Source organism: Panulirus ornatus, chromosome 11 (assembly GCF_036320965.1).
Source record: "Panulirus ornatus isolate Po-2019 chromosome 11, ASM3632096v1, whole genome shotgun sequence".
Classification (NCBI taxonomy): domain Eukaryota; kingdom Metazoa; phylum Arthropoda; class Malacostraca; order Decapoda; family Palinuridae; genus Panulirus; species Panulirus ornatus.
In genome coordinates this window covers 59,330,399-59,355,115 of record NC_092234.1, presented here as the reverse complement: position 1 = coordinate 59,355,115, position 24,717 = coordinate 59,330,399, and the positions used below count along the sequence as shown (strand labels likewise).

At 39.6% G+C, this 24,717-nt stretch overlaps 1 protein-coding gene across 2 annotated transcripts in view; it reads left to right on the top strand.

Moving 5' to 3' along the window:
• Positions 1-24,717, top strand: part of Cdc37 (cell division cycle protein 37) — a 45,860-nt gene extending 21,143 nt beyond the window's left edge. For both annotated transcript variants that reach the window (XM_071667185.1, XM_071667184.1), the window contains exons 4-7: positions 4,683-4,883; positions 14,051-14,241; positions 21,204-21,393; positions 23,999-24,717. In XM_071667185.1, coding sequence (XP_071523286.1) covers positions 4,683-4,883; positions 14,051-14,241; positions 21,204-21,393; positions 23,999-24,178 — 762 coding nt within the window. In that variant the 3' untranslated portion in view covers positions 24,179-24,717. The remainder of the gene's footprint in view (positions 1-4,682; positions 4,884-14,050; positions 14,242-21,203; positions 21,394-23,998) is intronic.

Sequence of the window (24,717 nt, the reverse complement as noted above, 5' to 3'; positions counted from 1 at the left end):
TTCAGAGTGAAAGAAGAAAATGTACTAGATTGTGCTTTTGATATGGGGGAAAAAGTAGTTGTCTTGGGTAAGTGTGGTGATATGGAAGGAGAGATAAGGGAGAGACCAGTGCAGGGGAGAAGAGTCATTGGGTCCCTTAATAGAATAATTAAAGGTAGAGGTGTAAGTATGGAAGTGAAGAGAGGGTTAAGGGACAGTATAGTCCCCTAAACCCTGACCTATGCAGCCAAAACATGGACATGGAATGAGTCACAGGTCAAGAATCCAGGCTGTGGAAATGAGCTATTGGAGAATAGCAAGTAGTGTGACATGGACATGGAATGAGTCACAGGTCAAGAATCCAGGCTGTGGAAATGAGCTATTGGAGAATAGCAAGTAGTGTGACTAGATAGAATGAAGAAAGAAATGAAAGGGTGTATAAGAGATGTGGTATGGTAGGGAATGCAAAGGGAGTGAATTGTGGTGTGATAGAAAAGACTTGCTAAATGAAGTGTCATGGGACTGTGCGGACTCTGACATCCAGCTGCAAGCAATGGGCATGTGAAAAGAATGCAAGACTGGGAGTTTACAAGGAGATTGTATGATAATACAGTTAAAGGTGATGGTGTGAGTGGAAGACCACCTGTGACATGGGGAAATAGGGTGGAGGAATACTGGAGGGAGAGAAATAGTGGAAGAATGCGAGGAATGATGTATGTGATGGAAGCATGTAAGGACGGATAAGTGGAGACTTTTGCTGTGGGCACCCTTTGATGGGAGCTCCCAGTGGGAATGGTCATCAGAGATATAGATAAGCAGATATATCCTGGAATAAATGGGAATGGAAGTTATCTTGTGGATGTCTGTGCTGAGAGGGGTTTATTCTTTGCAAATCCCTTTTTTTGGCACAAGATGATCCACAGGTATACATTGGTGAGAAATGTTTGAAGAAAAGAGTAAAAGGGTTTGACTGACTGTGTGGCTGTGGATGTGGGAAAGGCTTTGCTAGGTCGAGACTTATAAGAGGATTCTTTGGAGAATGACCATTTTGTAGTTCTTGTGGGGGTGAGGATCAGGGAGAAGTGGAAGTATGGTGTAAGGAAGAATGGAAAATTAAAGTGTTGGCAAGTGAAAAAATTAATCAGAAAGAATGCACGTAGTATGAAAGGAGGGTGACTGAAAGTTTAGATGGTGTCATGTATGAACAAGATGTTTAAAATGTTTAGAGAAAGACTGGAGCAATAGCTAGAAGTAGTAGGTAGGAGCATTGGATAAAAGTAGTGGGTTGAAACATTAGAGAAGTAGTTGATAGGAACATCAGGAAACACTGTGCTAGAGTTGCCCTCTGCTAGTGGCCTGTTAAGGGTGAGACACTAAAAAGGCTGAGAAGCAGCACTGGAGTTCACAAGCTATGGAGATTCTTTTACTTGAGAGAGTTCCCAAGGGGAATGGGCATCAGAGATACAGATACATAGATAGACTTTTGAAGATTGTAGAATTAGTAGTTGGGTAGATGGTCGTGAGATACAGGAATAGAAAGAGAATTGCAAGATGGACAGATGAGATTAGAAATGCTTTGGAAGAGAAGAATAAGGCATATGGTAGATTGCTTAAAAGGATTGTGTACCAGTGGAAGCTCAGTAAAGTAGGAGGGAAGAATATAAAATGTGTAAGTGGAATGTTAAGAACTGATACAGGAAAGCAAAGATAGAGTAGATGAAGATTTTCAAAGAAAGTTGAGTTAAATATTTAGGGAAGGTAAGAAATAGTACTGGAAGGGATGAAGAAGGAAAGAGTTGGTTCTTAGTGTGGTAACGTTGATGTGAGAAGTAAGAAAGAGGAGTTGTTGAATCAAAAGAAGAAAATATAAGGAAGATGGAAAGAGTATTTTGAAGAACTGATGAATTTGAGAGAAGGGAAGGCAGCAGTTATTACATGCATGGTTATGAAGGATTGAAGGAAGAGGATACAAGGACCAAAGGTAGGAAGGGAGGTAAAAAGGACAATAATGAGGCTAAAGGTAGAAAGGGCACCTGGATTGAATGGGATTATGGCTGAAATGCTGAAGTCTGGAGAAGAAAGTGGGACAAACTGGATACATTTGATATGTAATTTAGCATGGAAACAAGGTTGTGCCTAAGGATTGGGTAAAAGCTATTATTGTTCCTTTATTCAAAGAGAAGGTGCTATGTATGTATATGGTAATTATAGGGGATCAAGTCTGTCAAGTATACCAGGAAAAGTGCATGCAAGAGTGTTGATTGATAGAGATGGAAGTGACTGATTATAGAATAATTGAGGAGCAGGGGAGTTTTATGAGAGTTAAGGGATGTGTGGATCAGATTTTTATGGTGAAAATGACAGTAGAAAAGTATCTAGTGAAAGGTAAGAAGATGTATGCAGTTTTTATGGATCTCGAGAAAGTGTATGCAGAGGAAGTGGAATACTTCACTGGATGTGTTTAGGATATCTAGGGTAGGGGGACAATTGTTGGATGGTGTGAAAGTCCTCTGTAGAGTAGCAAATGGATTTGTAAGAGTGGATGGAGAGTTGAGTGAAAGTTTCATTATACATGTTGGTGTGAGGAAGGGCTGTGTGATGTTTCTGTTGCTTTTTAACATGTATGATAATGGGGTGATAAGAGAGGTGAAAGCAAAACTTGGGAAGAGGATGCAGAGATGAGTATGGTGGTGAGGTATGGTGGCTAGTGGCAAACCTGTTCGTGGATGATACTGTGTTTGCTGAGAGTGAGGAGTTGCTGAAGGTTGTAGGTTTGTTTTATGATGTGTGTAAGCATAGGCAATTAAACATAGATGCAAGTAAAAGTAAAGTAATGGTGTTTGAAAGGTAAAAGAATGAAAGTAGAGATTTTGCAAAACTTCTAGAGTGAAAGAAGAAAGTGTACTGAATCATGTTAGACATGGGTAGAGAAAGAATGGAATAGGCGAGAGAATTAAAGTATTTAGGAGCTGTATGGGTAAGTTTGATAATGTGGAGGGAGACATAAAGGAAGAGAGCAGTACAGGAAGAAGAGTTATTGGGTCCCTTAATAGAATAATGAAGGGCAGAGGTGTAAGTATGGAAGCGAAGAATGGGTTAAGGGACAGCATATTCATTCTAATCCTGACCCATGCAGCCAAAACTTGGACATTATATGAGTCACGGAGGTCAAGAACCCAGTCTGTCAAAATGAGATATTTGAGACAAGCATATGATGTGACTAGATTTAATGAAGAAAGAAATGAGGGGCTGCATGGGAGATTTGGTATGGCAGGGAATGCAAAGGGAATGAATTGTGAAATGGTAGAATGGGTGAAACTTATTACTTTTTGGTGACTTGGGCATGTGGAAAGAATGCAAGATGAGAAGTTTGCAAGGAGAGTGTATCATAGTACAGTTAAAGGGGTTGGAGTGAGAGGAAGCCCACACATGATGTGGGGAAATAGATTAGAAGAAACTCAAGGGAGAGGAACGGTGGAAGAATTCATGGAATAGTGTATCCGAGGGAGACATGTAATGACAGGGATAAGGGGAGACCCTTTGGACGTGGCCATCCTCTTGATAGGAGCTCCTGGAGGAAACTGGCATCAAATATGTAGATGAATAGATTTATTCATCTTTTTTGACAAGTTTCATGCTTAATTTCATGTTATGTCCTCAAGTTACTCTATCCCTTAATCTTTTGAAGAACTGTTCTCTGTCAGCACTTTTTTCTGTCCATTTCATTGACCTATTTTTAAAACTTGAAGGTTATGGCCAGGTCACCTTGCACTCTTATCTCTTCCAAGGTTGGCAAATTTAAAGCCTTAGCCTTTCCATATTAAAGTTTGTGATTGGGTCACCCTGCACTCTTATTATCTCTTCCATGGTTGGCAAAATTAAAGCCTTTAGTCTTTCCCTGTTACTCATCCCCATAATTCTGGTATCACCTTTGTTGCCCTCCTCAGGACCTCTTTTAGTTCTGTATGCTTCTTTAGGTGCAGTGACCGAACTTGAGAAGCATAATCTAGTTTTGGCCTTATGTTTGATATAAACAGCTTGCAAAATATTTCCTTATCCATATACTGAAAAGCTATTCTAATATTTGTGACAGGTTAGGGATTATGTCAATTCCCAAGTCTTTCCCTCGTACAGAACCCTGAAGCTTGTTTCTTACTAGATAATAATCGTACTGAATTGTTCTTTCCCTTTGTCCCATCATCATTATTTTACATTCGCTTGAGTTGAACTTCATCAACTGTGTATCAGACCAACTTTGGAGTCTGAGGTTCCCTTGTAAATTGATGAATCCTCTTTGCTTTCATTCTCTCGTCATGCATCATCTGTAAGTATACTTAAGTAGGACTCCATACCTTCTGGCAAGTCATTTTCATAGATCAGTAAGAGTAGTGGTCCCAGAACAGAACCCTGTGGCATTCCAGTGGTTACTTTGATTCATTTGAGAATGCTTCTTTGACATGCATCCTTTGTTCCCTTTCACTAAGGAAATTTGTCTATTGGAGTCTCCTTTTTCCTGCATGGTGATTCAGTTTCTTAATCAGCCTCACTTGTGGTATAATGTCATATGCTTTACAGCATGTCAGAAATAAACAGTCCACCCAGCCTTCTCTTTTGTGCAAGGCAGAGCTCACTCTCTTGTATGAATCTAGGTTCATGTAAATGTGATAGTCACCAGAATGATTAACTACAAAACTTTTTTCCAGTTAGAACCATGGAATGTGGATACAATCAGCAGTGATGGCTTTAGCAAAACGCTCATTAACAAACCTGCATCAAGGTCTGGAGATGACCTTAGTGAGGAAGAGAAGGAGAAACGGATGAAAGAATTTGTTAAAAAGAATGAAACTCATATCAAGAAATATGGCATGTTTAGAAATTTTGATGACTCACGACGGTTCCTCATGGTAAGTTGTAAAGCAGATGTAATGACACATTTGTATTTTTTTTTATGTTCTTAGAGATCTTTTATAGTGGATGAGATGCATTCTTAATGTATGTTTTTTGAGCAAAACCTGTCAAAAGCATTCATTATAACATAATGCCATTGGAGATGCATTCCTGATTGTTGTTTTTTGCTTTACTAAATGCTATTAAATGGCTTCCTTCAGAAACAGTAACGGCTCAGCAGATGTTATTTTGCTGTTTTGTTGCTAAAACAAAGACATTGTTAATATAGTTACCATATGACAAAGATTTAATCAATATTCACTAGCTTGTCAAAGCTTACAGTGGTGTTGATCACTGCTGCTATGCTCTGGCACACTTACTCTGGCCTGCTCTTTATCATCTCCAGAAACTTATTCCTTGTGTGGAAAAATTTTTTCAAGTTAGGATATGGTAGACTAGCTGGTTCTTTTTATTCTCTCACTGTTATCAGTATTGTTTTAATGATCTATGTATTTATATCTCTGATGACTTTTCCCTTTGGAAACTACCTCAAGAGGGTGGACAAAGCAAGTCCCCATAACTGGTGAACTCCAGTGGTGCTCTTAGCGTTTTAGTGCCTCACCTATAACAGGCTACTGGCAGAGGGCAACTCTAATATAGTTTTTTTTTTAGAGGTTCATTCCTAATGTTCTTACTAACTACTTCTACCTAATGTTCCAACCCACTACTTACTCCTAATGCTCCCACCAAAATGTTGTTACCCACTATTTCTACCTAATGCTTCTGTCTAATGTTCCTACCCACAACTTTTATCTGTTGCTCCTATTTTGCTGAAGGGCAGGGCTAGCACACAGTGCTCACTGCAGGATGAGTTGTGTGAGTTAAGTGATGTCAAGTGTCATGTGCAACAAGGAGAGATTGTATGTTTGTGGACAGAATGCCAGCAGTCCACATGTGGGTGAGGGAGAAAGAAAAGACAGCTACCTGGATCAGAGGAGTGCAGCTTGACAGCCACTGAAGTGCTGGCTTACTGTGAAGCCATCACAAAACCCTCCCAGTACCCAAACAGGTAATACTGGTAATATATCCCCTGGTTGGTGACTGCCTACCAACTACTACCTGTTTACCTGGGAGAAGCTAATCCAAATGGCTGACCCACATGTTCCTGATGCTCACCTGCCTCAACTCTGCATATCACATGCACTTCAAAGTCTCCATTAATCACTTCCATGGGCATCTTGATGCTTTACCATTGCTCATACTTGTAGGCCATTTTTCAGATGTGATAGGTTAACTGTGTTCTTTAGATACATGTTGGAAATGGTCAAAAGCCATGACTGAGCCTAAAATGACATGAATTGTAGTGGGCTTTATACAGTTGGCTGAGGGAATGTAACCAAATTTGGTGACAAATATATGTGTCTGTTCTTTTTCTTCGGTGGTAGATGATTTTTTTTGTTTTTTTTTGTTTTCTTTCTTTCAAACTATTCGCCATTTCCCGCGTTAGCGAGGTAGCGTTAAGAACAGAGGACTGGACCTTTAAGGGAATATCCTCACCTGGCCCCCTTCTCTATTCCTTCTTTTGGAAAATTAAAAAAAATGAGAGGGGAGGATTTCCAGCCACCCGCTCCCTCCCCTTTTAGTCGCCTTCTACGACATGCAAGGAATACATGGGAAGTATTCTTTCTCCCCTATCCCCAGGGATAATGGCTATTATATCTCGGAAAACGAAAATGGGTATGTTTGAAGGAATAGTGGTTCCAACAATGTTATATGGTTGCGAGGCCTGGGCTATAGATAGAGTCGTGTTGGAAATGAGATGTTTAAGGACAATATGTGGTTTGATCGAGTAAGTAATGAAAGGGTAAGAGAGATATCTGGTAATAAAAAGAGTGTGGCTGAGAGAGCAGAAGAGGGTGTATTGAAATGGTTAGGTCACATGGAGAGAATGAGTGAGGAAAGATTGACCAAGAGGATATATGTGTCAGAGGTAGAGGGAATGAGGAGAAGTGGGAGACCAAATTGGAGGTGGAAGGATGGAGTGAAAAAGATTTTGAGTGATCGGGGCCTGAACATGCAGGAGGGTGAAAGGCGGGCAAGGAATAGACTAAATTGGATCGATGTGGTATACCGGGTCGACGTGCTGTAGATGGATTGAATCAAGGCATGTGAAGCGTCTGGGGTAAACCATGGAAAGTTGTGTGGGGCCTGGATGTGGAAAGGGAGCTGTAGTTTCGGGCATTATTGCATGACAGCTAGAGACTGAGTGTGAACGAATGGGGCCTTTGTGTCTTTTCCTAGAGCTACCTCGCACACATGAGGGGGAGGGGGATGTATATTCCATGTGTGGCGAGGTGGCGATGGGAATGAATAAAGGCAGACGATGTAAATTGTGTGCATGTGTATATATGTATATGTCTGTGTGTGTATATATATGTATACATTGAGATGTATGGGTATGTATATTTGCGTGTGTGGACGTGTATGTATATACATGTGTATGGGGGTGTTTTGGGCCATTTCTTTCGTCTGTTTCCTTGTGCTACCTCGCAAACACGGGAGACAGCGACAAAGCAAAATAATAATAATAAAATACATTGAAATGTATAGGCATGTATATGTGTGTATGTGGGCATGTATGTATAAACATATTTATGTGGGCTGGTTGGGCAGGAGACAGTGACAAAGTATAATGAATAGATAAATAGATAATTATATATGAATATTTGTTGATATCCATTAAAAATCCGTTATATGAGGCTATGTTAAAAGAGTTCTCTTTGTATGAAGAAGAGTCTATTCTGAAGATTTACACCAAAATATTCAGAGGTAAAACAACATATTTCGTTACATTTCATGTTTGAAATGATAGTAATTTCTGTAACTTTTATGTTATGGTGGACTTTTATTTTTTCATAGCAACCAACGTGGCATGGGCAAAAAATGCCCCAGTCATAGCCATCTTGGATAAAAAGAAAATAAGAGTACATGTATAATAAGGAGTGGTCAAATGGATTAGAGTTCCTTAGGAGTTAGTAGATCTGACTTTTAAAAGTAGAAAAGTTACAAGAGAAGGGAAAGACCTGACTTTTAAAAGTAGAAAAGTTACAAGAGAAGGGAAATACAAAAGAAGGCAGAGAATTCCACTGCTTTGCCAATTGAGGAAAGGAGCAGATATCACATTGGCTAGTCCTTATGGAGCCATTCTCTACACAGAAACTGTGGGAGGCAGTAGCCCCACTTCAGCCATATGTTCAAGCCCTAGTGGCAGACGTCTCACAGGAGCTGTGGCTGGAACCATAACTGTGGAACTAGAAGGCAGCATCATCATAGCATAGACATACAGATGGGTGATGAGGGGTGATAACTGGAGGATCAACCATTAAACTATTCCCCTTAATTTTTGGTAACCTTATATCCCTGTTCTTGTTGTCACATGATGCTATAAAGCTTCTTGCCTCTCTTTAAAGAGTGTCAACTAATGCTTCCACCAGTTATCCACATCACAAACAGTATACCACAATTGCTTGAAAAAATATGCACATCAGTTACCCGTGAGATAGCGAAGAGAGAACGCTTGTGTCATCTGGGTGGGAAGGCAGGTGTTGTTCCCAATTGCTTTTAGTTTTAGAATAAAAGAAAAAGTTTCTTGGTTATAATAATAAATGTTGGGATTTTTAGTTCAAATAGATTTGTTTTCATTTGTGCTTGGGTATAAAGTTCTGTCGATGTAAGTAACATATTAACATGTAAGAAAGACGCTTGTGAACTATACGTAAAACGTAAAAGATGTGTGAAAAATTTGTACATGTGAAATTGCACATTAAAAAGAAATTATAAGATTTTAATGTGATACATAAAATGTAAAAGATATGTAAAAAAAAAATTTGTGTATAGTGTGAAATTACACATTAAAGAAGAAATTATGAAATGTGTAATGTGGTAAAGTTTGTATATGAATGGAATTCATTCATGCCTGGAAAAAATTCATATCATATACATGATAGTGAACATCACTGGAACCAGTATAGGCATCCCTTTGTCTTCACACCTTCCTACATCATGGTGTAGTAAAGCACACTATTCTTTTTTGATATTTCTTTTGTAAAGTAATTAGTACAATGAAGACCTAAACTTTTTTTTTCACAAAAGCAATACCTCTATTTAAGGGATAATGAGACAAAAAACTTTTGATTCCACTCTTCTAATACCTCTTTTTAACAGATAATGAGACAGAAAGCTTTTAATTCCACTTTTGTGAAAGATGGATAGAGGAAGAGCCACCTTAGATATGCAAGTAGTATTCCATGCTTGGGTGCATAAAACCCTTGTAGATATGAAACAGTTTATCTCAAGCAAAATGATTATGGCATCTTTACAACATAATCAGCTTTTAGGAAGCAAATTCTGTAGTGTTGATTATGTGAGGCTTCCAGGATGGAATTGTGGAATTAGTTATGCTTTACATTTTTATGTCATTGCTGGATAGAGGTGTAATATCAGGAAATATAGCATTAGGAAACAACTGCCAGTTATGAAAAGACATAGGAAGAAATAGCATTTTTAACTATATATCTGTATCTCTGATGCCTGTTCCCTCAAGGAACTCCCATGTTCTTACATGCCTCCCTTGCATACATCATTCCACACATTATTCCACCATTTCTCTTCCTCCAGTTTTCACTGTTGACTTTAACTAGGTTACTGCTTCCTTATTTCAAGATGCTGTACAGGTTCAAATTGAGGAGTTGATGAGTTGATTGTGAGAAAAATAACGCTACCTCGCTAATGCGGGAAATGGCGAATAGTTTGAAAGAAAGAAAGAAAGTAGAGGAGTGAAGGAAAAGAGTGAAATCATCAGTGTAAGAGTGAAAAGGGTTAGAAGTTAAAGAGAGGGAAGAGAACATGTTATAAGACACAACCCCAAGGAACACCACAGTGGTCATGGGAAGTTACCCCCTCAGTGACTACTGCAGTAGACTTACTAGGAAGGAAGCTGTGCAGTAGAAAAGCCAAATTAAGGCAGTGTAAGAAACAAAGAATTATGCTATGCTCCATCATGTGCTTTGAAGATGGCAGGGCCATGACAAATGATTTGCAAAAATTCCTTAGAAATGGATACCAGAGATGTACATGGGAGTGAAGGTTACCTTTCAGTGTACACACCAAGTCTTTAATTATGTATTTGGGTTTGGTCTTATTTGAAGTTTTTTCTGTGAAACCCTCCATCATTTAGGTTTACTTTCTTGCATACAGGACGGACTGCAGAGGAAAGAAATGGTTTCAGAACTTGAAAAACCTTTTCTTTCTAAGGCACCGTTACATAAGCATTTTTCCTTATTTTCTCGCCCTGTTATGCCTTTCCCTCTTTTTTGCAAAAGACCTTTTCCTTGTACCTCCTGTAAATATCTTTGGGTTAGCATCCTCAGTCTTATTAGCTAGAAGTGAATGGTGGTTGATGACTGGGTGAGGGAAGGCCTGAAACAAGTGAGCTGCTGCAATTGTAATTGAGTGAATAGCATGGGGTAAGTAACCCTAATATTCTGCCTTTAAGAGAGATGGTTTTGCGGTGTTTAAAACTTACATTACTTTCCAAAATCTTTGATTTGAACCTCTATACTTCATTACTTCATCCTTTCAAGTTTTCAGGGATGTAAACTGGGGGCCAGGTTATTGCAAAGGCCCAGCCTAAGTGCTTGCCTTTAGAACTTGGGGGACCATAGCCTCCTAGTTTGGGTATTTATGTAAAAAAGTGCTGGTGAGGTTGACATGACAGAAAAGCATATTATCCAATCACTGGAAGGAAGTTTTTCCATTTGACATTTTTATTCTGGTTTCCTACTATTGCTTCTGTAGTTAACCAGTTACAGTCTTTAAAAGTCCCTGAGTACTCTGGCAATAAGACTTATACATTTACCAGGGAAAGTCTCCCAAGTTTGTCGTTTGTTTCCTGATAATCTCATTTTTCCAAAGTTTCACTTAATGCTTTAAAGAATGCCCCTTCACATATATGCTCTTTTAAACAGTCTCATGTGTGCAAGGAGTAAGTATGGAAGAATACATTTGTTTGTAGCATGTTTTAAAGTCACCATTTTAGCTTTAAGTAAGCCATTCTGGTATTCATAAGTGTACGTTGCAGAATTTTGATCAAAAACACTTATGCATACCATTTCATCATCTTTACATTGTGAGGACCTAAATATGATTCTTAGAACTTACACTTGGATAAATTGTCATGCTAGTAAAAGCAGGCATTATTGTGAAAATGATATGTTACCTAATTGAAAATACTTACAGGAAAGGTAGACATATTTGAAGAATAGAGCAAAAAAGGAAGGGTAAACGAAAGAGAACGTTAAAAGGAAGAGAAATGATAGATAGCAAGAAGATTAGTTTGGAGTTTGAGTTTATGTGATAGATCACTAAGAGGATAGATTGTGCATGTTGCCATAGAAAGGACAATCGCTGGGAGAATGATGGCACCATTAATTTTTGAGATAAGGGAGCAATAAAGTGAGCAGTAAACAATGTAAGATGTGATATGATGAAAGGAACTATTTTCTGGATAAGTATTGAGATACCACAGATTTGGTGAAAGGAAATACTGGAAGTAATCATGCCCATTTTGTGTAATTTATAGCAAATCAGAAAATTAAGAGAATCTGAGCAGTAAGCATCCCTGTAATAATTAGAAGGTTTGTAGGTGAAAGAATGGATTTTTGATTACTTTTATGTATACTTTTCATGATTTTATTTGATGTTATTATAATATAACCCCAGATGACCCCAGGACCACCCTATTCAAGAATAGGGCTCCTGTTCCAAGGCCATGCAACACTCAGTAACTCTGAACAAATGGACCCCCCTTGAAGTAAGGTTTCCAGATGAGACTGTTCTGTCTTTCATCAACTGACAATAATACAGCCCTGCCGGAGGTGACCCCTCACCCAAAGTGCAACCTAAAGCAAGCAGATTTTGGCTGCACCTCTCGTTAGATATGAAAGTTCATACAAAAGTGCTTAAGTTGTTATTTATATATAGAAGCAGATTTTATTAAGGGTGTAAGGCATGTGTATGAGTAGGAAGAGAGGAGAGTAATTGGTTCCCAGTGTATGTCGGTTTGCGGCAGGGGTGTGTGATGTTTCCATGGTTGTTTAATTTGTTTATGGATGGGGTGGTTAGGGAGGTGAATGCAAGGGTTTTGGAGAGAGGAGCAAGTATGCAGTCTGTTGGGGATAAGAGGGCCTGAGAAGCAAGTCAATTGTTGCCTGCTGATACAGCTCTAGTGGCTGCTTCGAGTGAGAAACTGCAGAAGTTGGTGACTGAGTTTGGAAACATTTTTAAAGGAAGTTGAGAGTAAATGTGAATAAGAGCAAGATTATGAGGTTCAGCAGGGTTGAGGGACAAGTGAGTTGAGAAGTGAGTTTGAATGGAGAAAAATTGGAGGAAGTGAAGTGTTTTAGATATCTGGGAGTGGACTTGGCAGCAAATGGCACCATGGAAGTAGACGTGAGTCATAGGGTGGAGAGGGGGCGAAGATTCTGGGAGCAATGAAGAATATGTGGAAAGAGAGAATGGTATTTAGGATAGCAAAAATGGGCATGTTTGAAGGAACTGTAGTTCCAACAATATAATGTGATTGCTTGGCATGGGCTGTAGATAGGATGTTTGGGAGGAGGGTGGATGTGTTGAAATGAAATGTTTGAGGACAATTAGGATGTGAAGTGGTTTGATTGAGTAAGCAATGAAAGGGTAAGAGATATGTGTGGTAATAAAAGGTGTGGTTGAGAGAAAAGAAAAGGGTGTGTTGAAATGGTTTGGACATATGGAGAAAATGAGTGAGGAAAGATTGAGAAAGAGGATATATGTGTCAGAGGTGGAGGGCACAAGGAGAGGTGGGAAACCAAATTGGAGGTGGAAGGATGGAGTGGAAAAGATTTTGAGTGATTGGGGCCTGCATATGCAGGAGGATAAAAGGCGTGCAAGAAATAGAGTGAACTGGAATAATGTGGTATACTGGGGTTGACTTGTTGTCATTAGAGTAAACCAAGACATGTGAAACGTCCAGGGTAAATCATGGAAAGGTCTATGGGACCTGGATGTGGAAAGGGAGCTGTGATTTTGGTGCAGTACATATGACAGCAAGAGTCTGAGAGTCAGCGGATGTGGCCTTTTTCGTCTGTTTCCGGCCAGTTCCTCATTGACACAGGTGGTGACAATGCTGTTTCCTGTGGGTTGGGGTGGCACGGGGAGTGGATGAAGGTGAGCAAGTATGAACATTTATATATATGTCTGTTTATGTATATGTTATGTATATGTATGTACGTGTGCATGTATGTGCTTGCATGTATATATGGGTGTTTCTCTGTCTGTTTTCTGGTGCTACCTCGATGACTCAGGAAATGGTGATCAAGTATAATGATAATGAATAATAGGTAGGAATTTATATTATTCCTTATCCCTGAGGTAAGGGAGAAAGAATTCTACCACCATGCTCTCTGCGAGTTGTAGAAGGTGACTAAAAGGGGAGGGAGAGGGGGTGCTGGAAATCCTCCCCTTCAGTTTTTACTTTTCCAAAAGAAGGAACAGAGAAGGTGGCCAAGTGAGGGTTTTCTCTCTAAGGCTCAGTCCTCTGTTCTTAATGCTACCTTGCTAATGGAGGAAATGGTGAATATATGTAAAAGATAACATTATTCCTCTTTTCTCACTGAAATACTGTAGATATATGTATTGAATGGTAGTTATGTGCTGTTACTTGGCTGAACCAGGCCATATGACGCAGGCAAGATAAATCATGGAACGGTTTGTGGGGCTTGGCTGTAGATGTCAGTTTGTGGTTTCAGTACAAGATGCAAGGCAGCTAAAGAGTGGATGTGTGCAAATGATTTTGCTGGTTTGTCTTTTGTGTTACCTAACCAAGCAGTAAAGAAAGTAATCTCACTTATCTGTGATGCCATATGACACCTTTCGCAATATAATTCATGTGACCCATCTTTGCTGGTAAGTAGAAACGTGAGATGATTTCTTTCGCATCTCATCAGACCTCATACATGAAACATGCTTTGTATTTTCACATAATTTATAATGTTGAACTTGCTTTCCCAAATGCTTATTTTTTAAACATCTTGCAACTCAGTTCCAGGGTATTAGTAGTTATCATTATGTGCCTTTTGTCATGGTACAGGAGCACACAGAGTTAGCTTGTGAAGACACTGCCAACTACTTGGTGGTGTGGTGCATCAACCTGGAGATGGAAGAGAAGCATGAGCTGATGTCCCATGTAGCTCATCAGACCATATGTATGCAGTTCATCTTGGAGCTGGCCAAACAGTTGGAAAGGGACCCACGTTCATGTATCTCTGCTTTCTTCCACAGGTAATTTTATGCATGTTTTATGGAAAATTCTGGAAGCTTCTGAGCAGTTGCATGATCTTGTAATATTTTTTTATTGCAAACACCCATTTGGTTGTTTATGAAACTTTTTGTTTCTAGATATGTAATCTGATGGATAAAGTTGTGTCAGAGATTGGCCAGTGAACTTAATGATAAACAAATACCTTATCCAGGGCCCTTGAATCAGAGAGTTTCATTTCAGGTCAGTGAAAAAAAAATTTAAGTTAAAAAGTCAGGGAAATAACAGAAATCAGATATGTAATTTTTTTTAGTAATTGGCCAATAGGTTTGAAGTGAAAAACTATTGTCTCAGTAATCCCATGTACAGTGTTAAAGCCACATATTCTGTTTTGTGGTATGTGTTTTAATGACATGAAACTGCATTGCTAGGCCTAAATACTTCAACAATTGTTTGAAAATTCCTTTAGTCATAGTTGTTCTGAATATATATATTATTTTTTGTGCCAAAACCCCTACCAATACTTGATTGCTGTCTCCTTGTTAGTGCCAGGAAACAGACAAAGAAAGACATCCACTTACATAAACATTATATTATTATTTATTATACTTTGTCGCTGTCTCCCATGTTAGCCAGGTAGCGCAAGGAAACAGATGAAAGAATGGCCCAACCCACCCACATACACATGTATATACATACACGTCCACACACGCACATATACATACCTATACATCTCAGCATATACATAGATTGGAAAGGATCACAATTTTGCGCATGATCAAGATATTCCTGTGAGTCCACGGGGAAAATGAAACACGATAAGTTCCCAAGTGCACTTTCGTGTAATAATCACATCATCAGGGGAGACACAGGAGAGAAATATAACAGTCAGTTGATATACATCGAAGAGACGAAGGTAGGACGACATTTGGTAAACATGTGATTGTCCAACATGTGATTCGACATATACATATATACACATGTACATAATTCATACTGTCTGCCCTTATTCATTCCTGTCGCCACCCCGCCACTCATGAAATGAAAACCCCCTCCCCTAGTGTGCGAGGTAGCACTAGGAAAAGACAACAAAGGCCACATGCGATCACACTATCTGTCATGGATAATGCACCAAAACCACAGCTCCCTTTCCACATCCAGGCCCCACAGAACTTTCCATGGCTTACCCCAGACCCTTCACATGCCCTCGTTCAATCCATTGACAGCACGTCGACCCCGTTACACTACGTCGTTCCAATTCACTCTATTCCTTGCATGCCTTTCACCCTCCTGCATGTTCAGGCCCCGATCACTCAAAATCTTTTTCACTCCATCTTTCCACCTCCAATTTGGTCTCCCACTTCTCATTCCCTTCACCTCTGACACATATATCCTATCTCTCTCTCTCTCTCTCTCTCTCTCTCTCTCCATGAAGGCAGTGCCAGGAACAGACAAAAAGGCCACATTCGTTCACACTCAGGCTCTAGCTGTCATGTGTAATGCACCAGAATCACAGCTCACTTTCCACATCCAGGCCCCACAGACCTTTCCATGGTTTACCCCTGATGCTTCACATGCCCTGGTTCAATCCGTTGACAGCACGTTGACCCCAGTATACCACATTATTCCAATTCACTCTATTCCTTGTACTCCTTTCACCCTCCTGTATGTTCAGGCCCCGATCACTCAAAATCTTTTTCACCCCATCCTTCCACCTCCAATTTGGTCTCCTGCTTCTCCTTCGTGCCTCCACCTCTGACACATATATCCACTTTGTCAATCTTTCTTCACACATTCTCTCCATGTGTCCAAACCATTTCAACATGCCCTCTTCTGCTTTCTCAATCACACTCTTTTTTATTACCACACATCTCTCTTATTCTTTCATTACTTACTCGATCACATCACCTCACACCACATATTGTCGTCAAACATTTCATTTCCAACACATCCACCCTCCTCCACACAACCCTATCTATAGCTCATGCCTCGCAACCATATAACATAGTTGGAACCACTATTCCTTCAAACATACCCAATTTTGCTCTCCAAGATAACGTTCTCGCGCTCCACACATTCCTCAACGCTCCCAGAACCGTCACTTCCTCCCCCACCCTGTGACTCACTTCCACTTCCATGGCTCCATCCGCTGCTAAATCCACTTCCAGATATCTAAAACACTTCACTTCCCCCATTTTTTCTCCATTCAAACTTACTTCCCAGTTAACTTGTCCCTCAACCCTACTGAACCTAATATTAACCTTGCTCTTATTCACATTTACTCTCAACTTTCTTCTTTCACACACTTTGGCAAATTCTGTCACCAACTTCTGCAGTTTCTCACCCGAATCAGCCACCAGCGCTGTATCATCAGCGAACAACAACTGACTCACTTCCCAAGACCTCTCATTCCCAGCATTCTCCAAAACTCTTACATTCACCTCCCTAACAACCCCATCCATAAAGAAATTAAACAACCTTGGTGACATCACGCACCCCTGCCGCAAACCAACATTCACTGGGAACCAATTACTTTCCCCTCTTCCTACTCGTACACATGCCTTACATCCATGGTAAAAACTTTTCACTGCTTCTAGCAACTTACCTCCCACACCATATACACTTAAAACCTTCCAGAAAGCATCTCTATCCACCCTGTCATATGCCTTCTCCAGATCCATAAATGCTACATACAAATCCATCTGTTTTTCTAAGTATTTCTAACATTCATTCTTCAAAGCAAACACCTGATCCACACATCCTCTACCACTTCTGAAACCACACAGCTTCTTCCCAATCTGATGCTCTGTACATGCCTTCACCCTCTCCGTTAATACCCTCCCATATAATTTCCCAGGAATACTCAACATACTTATACTTCTGTAATTTGAACACTAACCTTTATCCCCTTTCCCTTTGTACAATGGCACTATGAATGCATTCTGCCAATCCTCATGCACTTCACCATGATCCATACATACATTGAATATCCTTACCAACCAATCAACAACACAGTCACCCCCTTTTTTTTTTTTAATAAATTCCACTGCAATACCATCCAAACCCACTGCCTTGGCGGCTTTAATCTTCCGCAAAGCTTTTACTACCTCTTCTCTGTTCACCAAACCATTCTCCCTGACCCTCTCACTTCACACACCACTCCAGCTAAAACACTTGTATCTGCCACTCTCTCATCAAACACATTCAACAAACCTTCAAAATATTCACTCCATCTCACTTTATCACTACTTGTTATTACCTCCCCATTCAACCCCTTCACTGATGTTCCCATTTGTTTTCTTGTCTTATGCACTTTGTTTACCTCCTTCCAAAACACTCTTTTTATTCTTTCTAAAATTTAATGATACTCTCTCACTCCAACTCTCATTTGCCTTGTTTTTTACCTCTTGCACCTTTCTCTTGACCTCCTGCCACTTTCTCTTATACATCTCCCAACCATTTGTACTGCTTCCCTGTAAAAATTGTCCAAACGCCTCTCTTCTCTTTCACTAACAATCTTACTTCTTCATCCCACCATTCATTACCCGCAGATTAGTTCTAGTCTGCCCACCTCCCTCCTTTCTCATGCCACATGCATCTTTTGTGCAAGCCATCACTGTTTCCCAAAATACATCCCATTCCTCCCCCTTTCCATTTACGTCATTGGCTGTCACCTTTTGTCTTTCTGCACTCAGTCTCTCCTGGTACTTCCTCGCACTGGTTCTTACTCTCACCACTCTCTTCTCCCCATCATTCTTCTTTTCTGGAAACTTCTACAAATCTTTGCCTTTTCCTCCACAAGATAGTGATCAGACATCCCTCCAGCTGCCCCTCTCAGCACATTAACATCCAAAAGTCTCTTTTACATGCCTATCAATTGACACATAATCCAATAACACCCTCTGGCCATCTCTCCTACTCACATACGTATACTTATGTATATCTCTTTTTAAACCAGGTATTCCCAATCACCAGTCCTTTTTCAGCACACAAATCCACAAGCTTTTTATTTACATTTATAACACTGAACACCCCATGTACACCAATTATACCCTCAACTGCCATATTACTCACCTTCGCATTCAAATGACCCATCACTATAACGTAGTCTTGTGCATCAAAGCTGTTAACATACTCACTCAGCTGCTCCCAAAACACTTGCCTCTTATGATCTTTCTTCTCATGCCCAGGTGCACAGGCACAGATAATCATCCACCTCTCTCTTTCCACTTTCAGTTTTGCCCATATCAATCTAGTTTACTTTCTTACACTCTATCGCATATTCCCACAACTCCTGCTTCAGGAGGATTGCTACTCATTCCTTGCTCTTGTCTTCTCTCTAACCCCTGACTTTACTCCCAAGGCATTATCAAACCACTCTTCCCCTTTACCCTTGAGCTTCATTTCACTCAGAGCCAAAACATCCATGTTCCTTTCCTCAAACATAATACCTATCTCTCCTTTTTTCTCATCTTGGTTACATCCACACACATTTAGGCATCCCAATCTGAGCCTTCGAGTTGGATGAGCACCCCCCACATGACTCCTGTTTCCTCTTTTAGAAATTTAAATACAAGGAGGGGGGAAGGTTTTCCACCCCCTGTAGTCGCTTTCTATGGCACGTGGGGAATATATGGGGAAGTATTTTTTTCTCCTCCATCCTATTCTTTGAATTATTCTGTGGCCATGATTGTGAGTGTGTTTTGTTTGCATTCTTTTTTCTTATGAACATGTACCATGCAAATTAATCAAAGTTCTGTCATTGATGGAGTACTACAAAATTCATATTATTAGATCACTTGCTGGAGTACTGTCTATGTCTATGTCTCTGATGCCTGTTCCTTCCAGGAACTCTCGTTAAGGGGGTGTCCACAGCAAAAGAGTCTCCCCCTATCACTGTCCTCACATGCCTCTCATGCATACACCATTCTATGTATTCTTGCATCATTTTTCTCCCTCCAGTACTTTTCTGCTCTATTTTCCCATGTCACAGGTGGTTTTCCTCTCACACCAACCCCTTTGATTGTACTTTTTTGAACATTTTCCTTGCAAACTCCCTGTCTTTTATTCTTTTCACATGCCCGAACCACCTTGAAGTATTGCATTTCACCCACTCTACCACATCACATTCAGTCCCTTTGCATTCCTACCATATCACATACGTCATATACCTTCTCATTTCTTCATTCCATATCGTCATACCACATGCTCATCTCAGATAGCTCATTTCCAGAGCCTGGATTCTTGACACCTGTGACTCGTTTCATGCTCACGTTCTGGCTTTATAGGCCAGTATCGAGAGGACTATGCTGTTCTTTAATCCTTTATTTACATCTATACTTACATCTCTACCCCTCATTATTTTATTAAGGAACCCAATGACACTTCTACCTTGTTCTGCTCTCTCCCTTATCTTTCCTTCCATCCAACTAAACTTACCCAAGCTAGTTCCTAAATACTTAGATTCACCTTTTCCAATCTTTCTTCCCCTATATCCAAAACACAGTTTTATACACTTTCTTCTTTCACTTTAGATTGTTTTGCAAATTATATACTTTCAGTCTGTTGCCCTTCGATCACTGTAACTTTTACTCTCGTTTACCTTCAGTTGCTTATGCTTCACATATCATAAAACACACAACCTTCTGCAACTCCTCTTCACTCTCAGCAAATAACACTATTATCCACAAACAGGTTCGTCACTAGCCACCATACCTTGCTGCCACACTACATCTCTGCACCCTCTTTCCCTAGTTTTGCTTTCGCTTCTCTTATATTTCCATCCAATATGTTAAAATCATACACAGCCCTGCCTCACACGTACATGTAAACTGAAACTTTCACTCAACTCTCTATCTACTTCTGCTCTGTACAAGGCTTTCACACTCATCCAACATTAGTTCCCATACCCTGTATATTCTTAGCATATCCCATAAAGCATACCTGTTTACTCTTGTCATATGCTTTTCTAGATCTGTAAAAACTGCATGCAACTTCTTACCTTTTGCTAAATACTTTTCTACAGTCATTTTCACCACAAAAATCTGATCCACACATCTTACCTTTCCTAAAACTCCCTTGCTCCTCATTTGTATTGCATTCAGTCAGTTCCATCATTTTATCAACTAACACTCTTACATACACTGTTCCTGGTATACTTAACAGTTTTATTCCCAGTAATTGTGACATACATCCATAGCACCTTTTCCTTTGAATAAAGGAACTTTAATAGCTTTCCCCCAATCCTCAGGCACAACCTTCTGTTTCCTTGCTAGATTACATATCAAATGCATCCATTCTGTCACACTTTCTCCTCCATACTTAAGCATTTCAAATGTAATCCCATCCTCTCCAGATACCTTTCCTACCTTCAGCCTCATTATTGTCCTTTTTTACCTCCTTTCTTGCCATAGGCCCTTGCACCTGTATCCTCTTCCTTCCATCCTCAAGACCCATGCATGTAACAACTGCTGCTTCACTTTTTCTCACATTCATCAGTTCTTCAAAATACTCTTTCCATCTTCCTTTCACTTCCTCCTTTTGTTTCAGCAACTCCTTCCTTGTTACATTAACATTTCTACTCTTACATCCACCCCATTCCTTTCTCAACTCCTTCCAGTACAGTATCTTATTTTCTGTAAATTTTTCACTTAACTTTCCTCCAGAATCTTCAACTACTCTTTCTTTGCTTTCCTGTATCAGCCTCTCGGCATTCTGCATACATGTCATATATTCCTCCCTCCTCCTTTGCTGAACTTCTACTGATACATTCCTTTCAAGCTATCTACAATAGCATTTATCTCTTTCACAGCACTTCTAACGTAATCCACCCACCATGCATTTCTGTTTTCATTCCTACATCTCACGACCTTGTCTTCTACTACTAATTCTAAATACTTTAACAGTCTTTTTCTAGACATTTTAAACCTCATTCACTAGGTCTCACAATGTTAGGTTTTGATTATTCATATATCTCTCCAAACAGGATCCAGCAGGCTGAACCAGAATACAAGAAAGCTTTCCAGGATGAATTGGACGGATTCAAAGATCGTGTTACCAAGCGTGCTGAGCAGAAGATGGAGGAATTGCTAAAGGAGGCAGAAGAGGAAGAACGAAAAGCTCGTCTTGGTCCTGGTGGCCTTGATCCCCTAGAAGTATTAGAAACACTACCTGAAGTGAGTATAACTTTGATCCATAAACAGGAGGCTGTACATCATATGTATAACAAGACTGGTAAGACATTCGTAAGGCAAATTCAGTCATTACCTCACGTCAATTTTTCCTGTGTCTTTACCAATAACCAGACCAAGTACCTGATGCACTTAAAGTATACTGTTTTGGACCTAGATAAATCTGTTTACATAACATTTATTGTTAACTCCATTCTCAGTTACATAGGGAGAGGAAACACGTAAGGCTACACAAGATGGTCAAATATATCCAAAGTTTAAGTGTAATATGATTATGTAAGAGTGTCTTTAGTCAATTAACAGTATCTTCAGAGTGCTACATATTTGATTAGTGTGAACATTAAATTGAATCATCAGATACCTCTCTCTCCAGCCACTTTCATTCATTCAGCCAGACACATTTGATTACTGAAATTAGTCAGATTCTCAAAATTCAGTACAGCCGTTCAACAGACATAAGTTTGTTATGAAACCAGGAAACAGCTTGAGTGAAAATCATTTTATGATGTTTGATAATGTAAAAGCTGTTCAACAGACATAAGTTTGTGATGAAACCAGGAAACAGCTTGAGTGAAAATCATTTTATGATGTTTGATAATGTAAAACTTCTAGTAGCTCTAATGATGGAAGTTTTACTCAATGAAACAATACGATAAACTTCAGCAAATAGAGAAAATCTCCTTAGAAACTTTTTTTTTTTTTTTTTTTTTTTTTTTTTTTTTTTTTATACTTTGTCGCTGTCTCCCGCGTCTGCGAGGTAGCGCAAGGAAACAGACGAAAGAAATGGCCCAACCCCCCCCCCCCCCCCCCCATACACATGTACATACACATGTCCACACACGTGTATACATACCTACACAGCTTTCCATGGTCCACCCCAGACGCCTCACATGCCTTGATTCACTCCACTGACAGCACGTCAACCCCTGTATACCACATCGCTCCAATTCACTCTATTCCTTGCCCTCCTTACACCCTCCTGCATGTTCAGGCCCCGATCACACAAAATCTTTTTCACTCCATCTTTCCACCTCCAATTTGGTCTCCCTCTTCTCCTCGTTCCCTCCACCTCCGACACATATATCCTCTTGGTCAATCTTTCCTCACTCATTCTCTCCATGTGCCCAAACCATTTCAAAACACCCTCTTCTGCTCTCTCAACCACGCTCTTTTTATTTCCACACATCTCTCTTACCCTTACGTTACTTACTCGATCAAACCACCTCACACCACACATTGTCCTCAAACATCTCATTTCCAGCACATCCATCCTCCTGCGCACAACTCTATCCATAGCCCACGCCTCGCAACCATACAACATTGTTGGAACCACTATTCCTTCAAACATACCCATTTTTGCTTTCCGAGATAATGTTCTCGACTTCCACACATTTTTCAAGGCTCCCAAAATTTTCGCCCCCTCCCCCACCCTATGATCCACTTCCGCTTCCATGGTTCCATCCGCTGACAGATCCACTCCCAGATATCTAAAACACTTCACTTCCTCCAGTTTTTCTCCATTCAAACCCACCTCCCAATTGACTTGACCCTCAACCCTACTGTACCTAATAACCTTGCTCTTATTCACATTTACTCTTAACTTTCTTCTTCCACACATTACTGTTTTAGAAAGGTTGTTAAAGTGACAAGGTTGTTTCATTAGCCACTTGTATAAATCACTGAAACATTGAGGTAAATACACTTTTTTCCTTTTCATTGATTAAAAGGGTTAGAATAATTGCAAGAATATATTAACCATTATTTTTGAGTTTTTTTTGTGTATTGTTTACACAGGGAAACAGACAAAAAAGGCCACATTCATTCACACTCAGTCTCTAGCTGTCATGTGTAATGCAGCGAAACTATAGCTCTCTATTCACATCCAGACTTCACAGACTTTTCCATGGTTTACCCCAGATGCTTCACATGCCCTGGTTCAGTCCATTAACAGCACATCGACCCCAGTATACCACATCATTCTATTCCTTGCACGCCTCTCTCTCTCCTGTATGTTCAGGCCCCAATCGCTCAAAATCTTTTTCACTCCATCCTTCCACCTCCAGTTTGGTCTCCCGCTTCTCCTTGTTCCCTTCACCTCTAACACATATATCCTCTTTGTCAGTCTTACCTCACTCAGTCTCTCCATATGCCCAAACTATTTCAACACACCCTCCTCTGCTCTCTCAACCACACTCTTTTTATTTATTACCACACATATCTCTTACCCTTTCATTACTTACTCGATCAAATCACCTCTTCATTGTGAGTTTGATTCCTCATTTTACCCTACCTGAAGACATACTTTTTGAGTAAAAAAAAATCAGTTTAATTAAGATTGGTTTTTTCTGTAAATGCTGTAATACATTGTATCCCTTATGTTGTACTCCTGCTATAATGCATTGTACTCTTTATGTTGTACTCTTACACTCTTCTTTACTCCAGTGACACTATCTATATGGAAATTATATGATTGGTTTACATGGCTTGGTACTTTTATTCATGATTTCCCCATAAATAGCAGAATTGTCTTTGGAAAACCATCTGCATCCTTTTTATTCCATGCAAAATCTAGTTTGCTTGATGTTTTCAGGAGCTGAAGAATTGTTTTGAATCTCAAGACATTCAAATGCTGCAAACAACAATAGAGAAGATGGATCCTGAAGAAGCAACCTACCACATGAAGCGCTGCATTGACTCAGGGCTCTGGGTTCCTGATGCAAAAGCTGCCAAGAATGAGGCAGGCAAAGATGAGGCTGGTAAGGATCAGTAGGAAACACTGGAGGCAAGATTTATTTTTTTTCTTCTTTTTTTAGAATAAAATGACAATAACAAAATATTTTTTAGCCTCCAGTCATTGGAAAAGGTAAAGAAAGACTAAACATTTAGAATTCAAAGAGCTGAGACATATGTTGCATTACTTATGGAAATCACCAGAAAATAGGTGAATCATTCACCGTTTATAATGTGTTATTTTCTGATATGACAAATGTATGATGTAGCTTTATGAAATTTAAGTACTTATGTAGTATGCAAAAGATGTTTCCCATTATGTGTACTTAGTTATGTTGAAATAAAATTGTATCTGTTAGTTGACTATTTTGCCTTGTAATATGCTCTGAATGGCTACACATGTGGCTATGTGATTTTTATCTTAAAGAGGCAGAAAATATCCATGTCAGTTTGGTGATCTTTTAGTGCTTTATGTTGTGCATACATATGATCCTGCTTATTGTGATTATCTTGCACAATATTTTAATTTTTCTTCAAAATAATTTTTATGTACACAACTCATTAAATAATAGTAGAAAT